At 38.3% G+C, this 10,592-nt stretch overlaps 1 protein-coding gene across 1 annotated transcript in view; it reads left to right on the top strand.

Annotated features, from left to right (window-relative positions):
* Positions 1 to 290: 290 nt before the first annotated feature.
* The window catches only part of USH1C (USH1 protein network component harmonin), a gene marked incomplete at both ends in the record, with an annotated part of 42,662 nt that continues 32,360 nt past the window's right edge, over positions 291 to 10,592 (top strand). Inside the window, 4 exons of the mRNA XM_079537174.1 lie at positions 291 to 326; positions 3,892 to 3,959; positions 5,468 to 5,611; positions 6,128 to 6,266. Of these exons, the coding sequence (XP_079393300.1) occupies positions 291 to 326; positions 3,892 to 3,959; positions 5,468 to 5,611; positions 6,128 to 6,266 (387 nt within the window). The remainder of the gene's footprint in view (positions 327 to 3,891; positions 3,960 to 5,467; positions 5,612 to 6,127; positions 6,267 to 10,592) is intronic.

Genomic DNA, 10,592 nt, shown 5'->3' with positions numbered 1-10,592 from the left:
CGTGAGAGCAGGCTGTAAATTCATCCCGCAGCCAACAGGTCGGTGCGAGCTGAGGGAACAGCCCGCAGAAAAGGGTGACTTTTTTTTCTCTTATCTCCTGTTTTCTTTCTTTCGATTTGCCCTTAAGCAGCCGTCCCGTCGGTTCGCACTCAGGTACCCGCTTACAGCGGCCGGTACCGATAGCCGGGGCTGCTGGAGGCGGCGGCGGGTGCACCTCCCACCCCGCCGGGGCGCGGCCTCGAAGGCGCAGCCGCTCCGCGCAGCGTCCGCACCCCGCGTAGCAGCGCAGCATGGAGCGCCGGGTCGCCCGTGAGTTCAGGCACAAGGTAGGGAAAGCTCGGGGCACGGCTGCTCACCTCGGGATGGGGGAAACGAAGCGAAGCGCTGCGCTGGGGCACGGCTCTGGGCTGTGCGCCGCCCGTGGGTCGGGTGACAGGAGTGGCAGGGTGAGACTGCTGTGAGAGGGTCCCTGAAGTGGGAGGGAGGAGAAAAACAAAGAATCAAACCGCGAACAAGTAAGCAAACAAACAAAGCCACTACCAGCAAAAACCATTCTTCGAAGCATGAGCGTTGATACAGTGGGTGTTGTGTTATTTTAATAAAATCATATCGAAAGTGTAGCGCCCAGTCTGGCTTGCGGAAGGCAAAGGTGCAGGTGTTGAAGTCCAGGCCCACGGTTCTGCAGGCAGCTTCTGTGCAGGAGTTCAGTTCCTCCTTAATGCTTGGGAGTGCAATTGTGTGTGTGCAGCCATGTGCAAAGGCACTTGATGCATGGAGCGGCTCCCTCTGCCTGGCACATCTTGTATCATGTACCATCAAATAAGCCTTTGGCAGAGATCGAAAGCGCATGAGTGGAATAACCGCAAAAGGAAATGAAGAGAAAAGTGATTTACATGTTTAGGATTTTGTTTTTCGTAACAGTGAGTGCTGGCTTTGTTTGTTTGCTTTCCTATGATGAGGAGTTTCTTTGAGACAGCTCCTGAAAAGAGAAGAAGTGTTTTGTAGAAATATCATCTGGTAATGAAGTTGTTAACAAGGAAATGTTAGAATGAAGTAGAGGGGCTGTAAAAAAACATAAAAAAAACCAAACCAAAACAAAATAAACAACGAAATGAATTCCAAAGACTTTGAGAACCTGGATACTGAATAATGATGGCTGCAGCTGTGCAGCAAGTACTTTCAGTTTTGATATCTATTACTGTGTAACCCAGCAGTGGGTTGTGCAAGGTATCTGTAAGGGCTCAGGTTGCTAGGCAGATGGCTGCCATTCTGAACTTTAAACCCTCTTCCACCTCTTCCCTTTAACTGCTGCTGCAATTATTCATAAACTACCCCAGTCCCACCCTGATCGAGTAAGAAAGGCTTATTGTCAGCATGTGTTGGTGCAAGTACGTAGGGTTCATGCCTAAGTGAAAGCTCTTCCTCTGAGTAAGACGATACTGGAACATTTCTTTAAGTTGGTTTGTATAATCATGCTGAAGTGGCCTCTGTGAGGATTTCGATATCTTGACTGCTTTTTTTCCTTTGTCAAAATGAGGAAAATGACCAGTTATGTACCACTCAGATATTTGTCTCTTTCATTTCATTTTTTGTCCTCAGTAATTTCAATCAATTCTCCCCACTGATGAAGCACTAATACAAGTTATATATGTAAACCTATTGGCCTGCTTTTCAGTTTTCCTTATTAGCTTTCCAAGGCCTCAAAACTCACATGGAACTTGATATTGTTCTGCAAAAGCTGACTGACACGCTGCTGCTGCAACAGCCCCAGCCCCATCACTGTAGTACGAACCTGTTTCACACCAAAAAGTGCTGATTTTAAACAGTAAAAATGTATTTTCACTTTATTAAGGCTCCTGAGAACTGATTTAAGTTGATTCTGCAGTGTTTTAAAAGGGCAGCAGATGTTACACAGTTTGCTTTGCAGTCTTGTGTTTCAAGTTAAATGGTGCCGTATATTGAAGCTCATTCCGGAAACTGAATCAGTAAATCCATTTCTAAATATTCACTTTTACCTACAGAATCTTTCTCTATATCAGTTTTCTGATGAAAAGCATGCTTGAAGGCAAAGCTCGTAACAATTTTACAGGTAGTAAAAGAAATTAGTAGACATGATTAGTCAGCAGCAGCCAGCTCTGTGTTTTGTAATTGCCAACAGCAAAACATTTCTTCAGCTAGTGAGAGAACTTTGTCGTAACTACTTTCTTCAAGTTGGTCTGCTCTTACAGTTAAGAGAGTTTACATCAGTTGCACTATCTGTTTTAATCTCAGGTGTTACCTCTTTTCAGATAGATGTCTGTTGAATGTTTCTTTGTTTTTTATTAAGCCTGCTAGTATGCTGTGAGTCTTGTGATAGCACTGCTTTGACAGAACACAATAAAAAAACATGGAGAAGTTAGAAGCTGCAAAAATTTGTTGCACTGAAGAAAGATTAGAAGTGTATCTTTGACAAAGTTAGTAGGTACAGACATGTCTTGGCCATGGTTGGTGTCTTTGTAGACAAGTTTACCTTGTCCATGCGTGTATACATGTGTAACACTGAGTATGAGATGCTCTATGCTCATCATGCAAAGTAACTTTTCATGTGTGAAAATAAACTTTGTCTATTGTCTCTCCAACGCAGAAATACATTGGGTGAACTCTTAGAATCTTTTAATGTCTGTTAATTTCCAAGAGGGACAGTGGAGTTGAACCAGAAGCTATGGTCCTGGAGCACAAATCAACAGATGTTTTATAGGAGTTTCATATAAGAAAAACAAGTGGAATGGACACTTCTTGGCTTGAAAGCTGTGGAATCACCTATCCCATGCCTTCAAAATTAACTTTTATTGAAAAATAAAGAGATACTAGAATATTTCACTTGTCCAAGTTATGTCACCGTTGATTTCCTCTTTTCTTAAATCTGGAGGCATGATCTTTAACAGATTTATGAAGCTGGAGTCAGCTGATAGAAGCTATTGATGGCCCTAGGTAAATTGCTAAAAGGGACAAAGGGAATGTGAGGCATGTATTTAGTTTAGAATATAATATAAAGCATTGCAAACTTAGAAAGCAAGGGCCTTTGTTTAGCTATGCAAATTGGTCCTCAGTCTACACCTCACAGTAATATTAGCCTTTAGGTCAAATGTAAATTCTTTTCTTAAATATTGAGCTTGTCTAAATGTGAAGCTGCTGCACTGTGACCTCTTGCTGGAACGTCTCACCAGCATCACAGAGTGTAAGTTGAATTCCTCATATAAGAATTCTAGTTTGTTGTTGTTGATATATTTATATCTATATATATCTTTATTTTCCTGTAAGCATTTGAGAACAGGCACTGTAATGTGACACTGGTTTAACTAAACGTACTATTACAGGGGGAGGAAAGAATAACTGGCAAGTTCTACCAGTTAAGAGCTGTAGCTGAGAGGAAAGGTAGTGCAGCTGTTTACGTAATGTTACAAATGAGGTACTGCCTGAAATCAGTGGATTGGAACCACAGAACATAGATTGTCATTATCTCAGAGGAATGTTTTTATCTGTGACAGCATGTGCTATATTAACGAATGGCCAAAAAGGTTTTTGAAAACATTTATTCAACAGTACAGCGATTATCAGGTAAGACTGATATTCTGTTATTTTAGAGGTATTGCACGGCCAAGAGGACTTCAATATTTACTATTTTGTCCAATTGCTGCAATAATAAATTAAAAGAAGTCTTGTCAATTTCACTTTTTGAAGGATACTTTGTTAGAAAACCTTTTTATTTATAATTTTTTTTTATTTATAAAAAATAAAAATCCTTTCCCTGCTAAAGTCTTTGATCTGTGACGTAAGAATTTGTTGAACATTTGTACATTTGACGTTTGTGGCTGTTTAATCAGATCTACAGTAACGTCCTTGGATTTTCAGGTTAATCTGCTAATTGACAATGAAGCGGAGAAGGATTACCTTTATGATGTGCTGCGGATGTACCACCAGTAAGTAGCTTTATATATGTTTGTGTAGAACTTTGTGAATGTTTTGGAAGCCAAGACTTTAAGTGCTCTTTCAGGAAGTTACATCAGAAGTAGTATTTTTTTGTGCTTTTTAATGAAATATTATGCTTCTACAATGTAGCCTGCAGACATTAAAGGGGCATTTCTTTGTCGCTCATAAAGTTATTTTGACGTAATGACTTGGCTGTTTTGGAAATGAATTTGGTTGATTAGGGGTGGACTGTGGGAGTGAAGCATCTGGATGATAGAACAGTTCTTCAGAGACAGGAAGAGAATGTTTATCAAATTAATTATTTCCCAGTGATGCTTATTTCTTTATAGCAGAGGTTTTTGTTGAGTAAAGATTTTTGCTTACTACTTAGGATAAGACTTACTTTCAACTGCTTTACCCAAAAAGCTGAAAACTTAGGGTGGGAGTCTGGCTTGTTTAACTCTGAGTTATTATGATATAATGGAAAGAAACTGTAAGGTGATAGGCTGGTCACTAGTTCTTTTGCTGAACTGATTTAAACCACAGTTTCTTTGGACCTGTGTCGCTGCAGATGAGATCAGCATCTCATCCATTGTTTCTCAAAGAGGATTAGAAAGTATTTTCCACTCATCATAGACGAGTGGCTCTGATAGACATCATTTCCATTCATACCTTAATAGCATCTAAGCTGAGTGAAATGCAGACGTTTCGATCAGATGTTTGTACGGAGCTATAGCTTTTGGTGTATTCAGCTGCATATCTGATTCAGTTTCACTCAGGTCTGCCTAATTGCTTCTCCTTTCATAAAGCCTGTTGTTTGGAAAGCAGGTTGAATCAGTATCTCTTAATTATTTAAAATCTTCTTCCAGTTATAGAACTAACAATGTGTATAGTGTAACTGTTCCTCGGTTCCCAAAATTGCAATAGCTTAAGCAGAATTTCACTATCTCTATGAACATATATTGATGAAGTACCAATTTTTAAAAGACCCTTTATGGAGTATTCCAAGGAAAAATTATACACAATCACCGTTGGACAAAACACATTTTTACATTTCTTCTTTGTGAAAAGCACTTCAAAATGAAAGCTGTGTAATATACATTCCTGGTTTGTATTTTCAGTGCAAATGCCTGGAAAATATTTTACGCCAGGAAATGTAAACTATAAGAAAGGGAACAGCTGGTACTACTATAGACTAAGTTTAAGTGGATGTTGCATAAGTTTTCTTTTAGGAGCTTTGTTTAATTACAGATCTCATCGATAGATGTTATGTATATGACCTTAAATGATAAAGACAATGGATAAGAGATGTCAGTCATTTTGAAGGAGGTATTCTTTTTGTTTGCTTATAGAAAGTTTACTTTTCCAGAGGTTATTTTGGTTTGGTTAAATGAAGATTCATATAAATAACTTTCTTAGTTGCAAGGACACACCAATATTGAAGCCACATCAACAGCAAGTTATTTAATAGTGCTTTGTGTTGATGACCCCTGCCTCTTTTCTCGCTGTGTTTTTGTAGATCTATGAACCTTCCAGTGCTTGTGGGTGACCTAAAACTTGTAATTAATGAACCAAGCAGGCTGCCTCTGTTTGATGCTATCCGCCCACTTATTCCATTAAAACACCAGGTGGAATACGATCAGCTTACGCCCAAAAGATCAAGGTAAGAGAAATGCAGAACAATGTAGCTAATTCCAGATAAATACAAACAAGAAATATTGACTGAGTTTTAAGACAGCAGGTATTTTACTTGGAGTTTATCTAGGCAGAGCTGGGCACATAGGCGCTTTTAAACTTTGCTGTGTTTTGTAGAAAAACTTGAACTACCTGAAACTTTTTGCAAAGTAGCTTAATCTAGTAAAAGTAGGGTGTGGGAGTCCAAAAACAATGCTTCTCTTTTGAAATAAACTTTTCTCATTTTTCCTGCATTTAATAAAAACAAAAAATCTTACTGCTCTAACACCCTAGGAGCACTGACAGCTTCAGTGATTGCAGTGATTTTTCTTACGGGAACTACTTTGTGGTTTTAATAAATAGACATCCATCAAAGTTTTAGTCAACTTGTTCTTTTTTCGTATCTGAATGCTCTAAGAGGAAAATAATACACAGCTTTCATATGAAATGCTGTTACTAGGAAACGTTATGCAGCTGGGCAGTTAGGTATCTTCCCCTGTTTCAGAAAACTGAAGGAAGTGAGACTGGATCGTTTGCACCCTGAAGGACTGGGAATAAGTGTGAGAGGTGGAGCGGAATTTAGCTGTGGCCTCTTTATTTCCCAGTTAGTTAAAGGAGGACAAGCAGACAATGTTGGACTGCAGGTAAGACAATTATATCCGTTGATACTGTGCTGTAAAAAGCTTTTCTGTGACATTAGAGAAACAGGCATTAAGAAGTGTTCTTTCATGTTTAGAAAAAGCTAGGTTGCTAGGTGATTTTTGTCTCTTCTAACAAAATATGTGAGATATGTACGTTGATGTCATAGCAAATGCCACTGGTGAATGCAGTTATTCAAATTGTTCTCTTCATCAGTTTTATTTAATTGTAGATGATAAAACCTTCTTCATCTTAGGGCTGCGATCATTTTGGACAATAAAAGGTTTTTCTGGAGTTTATACTTTGTTACTTGCAATAATTAAATGTAAGCAGACAGAGAAGATTGTTCTAATTTTGCCAAATTCTCATTAAATGTAGGACAGAGTACATAAATATTAAGAATGCTATTTCCATGTTGTGCTGATATAATTTATACACATAGTTCAAATAAACACCTCATTACATAAATTGTATTGTGGTGGTGGCTTTTTTTCCAGTGAAAATGCAGAAAAGAAACATTCCCTATTTAGCCATTACAAGTATATTTTATACTGTATAGAGTTGCTTTTCCAATGATTAAACTCTAGGCATCAGAACTGTAATAGTGCTGGCAAAAAAAAAAAAAGTATAGGAACACTTCTTTTTCCTAATTCAGTACTTCTCCGACTTGTACATTTGAGGTTGTGTAGTTCTGTGGGGTTTTTTTGTTTGTTTGTTTTGCTTTGTGGTGTGTTGTTGGTTTTTTTTTTTTTTTTTGTATTTGTTTTTTGTTGCTGTTAGTTTCTTTTTAGTGTGTCATTCCTTCTTCATGCATAGTGAAGAGAGAAATGAGCAGTTGCTGTGGCAGTTGTCTACATAAATCTTTCTGTAGCTGATAAGGAGTATTTGAAGGTCTATTTCCGAGTAGAACAGTTGATAAGTCTGGCTAATTTCAATTTGTGGAGTGTGAATAGTTGTTGAAAGTGTTGACATTCAAGGTTTCTATTTAATACTAGTTCAAAATGTGTTAATCATCATGATTCGATACAGTGTTTAATTAAGTTATATTTTGTAGGTATGCTTCATTTTAACCCTTCATGATACGGCTCTTATGGTTAGAGTTCTGTATGGGAACTGTTGAGTCACGGCCTGAACCACTGACTGATCACCTGAGGCAAGGACTGGGTCAGGCCTGGGAGCACAGGTGAAGGCAATTCACCTGTTGACTGGAAGGGGTGGAGCCTGGCTGCACCTCTCCTAGACCCCATTTAAGGGCTGATTGCCACAGGGGAAGCATCTCTTTCTGGAGATCCCTTCTTTGTAGAGTTTTCCACTGTGAGTCTATATCCTTAGATATGGATGAGCATTTCTTCCTTGATTATCTCTTTCCCACCATGATAATCTTTCCAACTATGACACCTGTAATGGACCATCCTAGCTGCATTGTACATTTGCTGACTGTACAAGTTTCATGTTTGCATATTATATTGAGAGCTTTCTAAAATGTACATGTTGTTCTTGTTTCCTTATACACACGTCTGTACACGTTTCCTTATATACACATGCTCTTTTGTGCATTTACAGCTATGTATACCATTCACCAATTCAGAATCAACATTGAATTAGTCTTGTCTTTTGGCAGTGTTCTCTGAACATGACCAGCTTCCTGGACACTCTTAGAAGTTCCCTTTTGGAACAGAACCTCAAATTCAGGGAACACATGCTCAAAAATTCTGAGTTTATCATTGAGAGGGTGGTATATCAGACACAGTTAACATAGGCTGTAATGTCAGTAGCCTATTCCTAAGCACGGCAGGTACCTGTGGGTCATCCAGAAAGGGACACCGATGCACTGATGTTCCTGGATTGTAGCAAGTTTGGTCGTGAGATTCCAGCTGCATCCTTCCTTCATTGCTGGGGAAAAAAAATAAAAAAGAAGACTAGTCATCTATGTTGCTTTTTTTTAAAAAGTATCTCCTGGAGAATGCTTGAAGGCATTAGTGGTGCTGAGCAGTAAAGGATTTAATGGCCACTGTCTTCAGCTGTCATGGTAGTACATTCATCTTAATGCTGTCTTGCAGATCTGATTCTCATTTGTTTCAGGCTAATGTTTGGACATGATAAATAGTGATGGTGAATGGGATTGCACAGGAGGGCCTTTGGGCTGCTCTTACAAGTTGTTCTGCAACTTAGAAGCTTAGCTAGAGTTCAGCAGACGTAACAGGGACAACGAGCACAGAATATCCTTCAGACTATGAATTTGTTAGGGTTAGATTATATATATTAACAGCTGGTGCATCACAGCTAAAGTAACTGCCTGATTTCCGTTCCCTGATACGGGCTGTTAAAGATCACCTTCAGGTGCCTTCATAATAGGTGGCACTGGGCACTTTCTAAAGCCATCTGAGTGGCAGGAGTTGACAGGCAGCCCATTGTTCTAAATTGCTGTCTCGCAGTAAAGCCAACTGCTACTGAAATTTCATCCACTTGTTTTATTTGACTAAATCTCTACACATTTTCTAACCAGAAAATGCCGTCTGAGAAAGATATAATGATCTTCTTTATAACATCAGTCCATTATTGTGCTTAAAAAAAAAAAAAAAAAAAAAAAAAAGCTAGTTAATTTTGCAAATTTTTCTCCTTGAAGTAGTTTCCAAGCTACATGAAAATGGCAGAATAATCTGGATTTTTTTTCTAAGGCATTTGACCTTTTTTTTTTTTTTAAGCTACATTTTCTCAAAAAAGGCAAGTGCTTAGTCCTTTCATGAAGAACTATTTTTTTTTTCCTCTGCTTTCTCAGATATAAATATCTGTGAGGATTCTGTTGAATACAAAGAGATTAGGTTGAGATGAATGATGAAAGTAGAAGTAGTATACCAAATGAGAAGTTTGAAACAATGGTGTTATTGTGTAAAAGCCATTCAATTTCCTGGAAGCACTAAATATTGTATTTCTCATGTTAAAAGTTGAAAATAAAGGGTGTTTCACTTGGGAAAAAGGTTTGCAGCTTGAGTTTTGAAAGTTTGATGTCTCCTTGTTTGTAGAGAAATAGTAATATACAGTGACATAAGAGTTAGTGTTCTACTCTGCTCAATTGTGCAAACTTTTCTTTACTGCTTCTGAATGAGACATTTGGTATGGAATAATACTGGTAGAAAAGTAAGAAAGATATATGAAAACAGGTACAAATTAACTATGTGGACGCTTTTTTTTTTCTTCCCAGAAAAAGCAATTCAAATGTTGTAACAAGAAGTGATGTGTTACATTCCTATGATGTCTCCTGTAGTTTCAGCCTAGACTGGCATTGTTCTAAGGCATCATCAGTTTTCACTGACAATAATGGAACTGTTTTTAGAACGAGTTAAGCATAGCAAGCTTCAGAAATGGAATGGCAACATAGTGAAGATGAGTGGTGAAAATATCTACGTGGGAAAAATTCATTACTCTATGGGAGGAGAAAAGAAAATACTCTCTTGGCTACATTTATAATTTTGTGTCTGTTAGGACAATGATGTAATGCTAACAGATACGGCTAGCTTACTTCAGAGTAACACTTCTTCCTCAAAGGTAGATTCCTTTGTGTGTCACATCACTGCAATTGATCGCATTGAATTTGGCTATTTCCTTAAGAACAATTTACTTTTCTTAAGTTTGTCTTTTTGTTTTTATGTAGGCCAAGGCTCCATGGGCTGTTGTAGTTTCTTGGCTTAGAAGCGGGGAATAAAGCAACAGGTCTTGAACTGTTCTTAAAAATATTTAAAAGGAATAAACAATAAAAACCACCAACATAAGTGTGTAAGGTGAACTGAGCAGATAGAACAACTGAAGACAGTAGTACATATTTGTGGTAAATTATTTTACACAAACTTCTGGTATTTTTTAAAGTGTGTAATCCAGAGAAGCCAAAGGTGGGAAGGGATGAGGCTTTGTAGGTGTTTTATTACTGAGGACTCAGCCAGCCTTCCTTTGAAAATTAGGGCCGCTCACTCTCTTACGGTTTCCTAGCTTGAGCAGTAGAATCCTAAATACATTTGAAAGTCTTAATTATTTGTAGAGAATGTTAAGTCTCTGTGCACAAAGCCAAAAGAGTCTGAGTTTACTCACAGCTTGTTTTTTTCTTGGCAGTACAACCGTTGCCAATGAGAAGCCTGGTCTTAAAAATGCTTTTCTTACAATGGATTTTCTGAAGTGCAGAGGGCAGTGAAACAGATCTAGATTATATTCACTCTTAGTTTTTGGGGCAGGGAACTGTCTTAGAGTTTCACAGTGGATTTTCAGAGGAAAGGCAGTAGCTGTCAGTTAAGAATGAGTGAATGGATGTGGCTTTGAACATTTGCAACAAGACGGTTAAG

This window comes from Tetrao urogallus, assembly GCF_951394365.1.
Source record: "Tetrao urogallus genome assembly, chromosome: 6".
Taxonomy (NCBI): Eukaryota; Metazoa; Chordata; class Aves; order Galliformes; family Phasianidae; genus Tetrao; species Tetrao urogallus.
The sequence above is the reverse complement of the archived record's forward strand: the minus strand, read 5'-3'. Positions and strand labels throughout refer to the sequence as shown.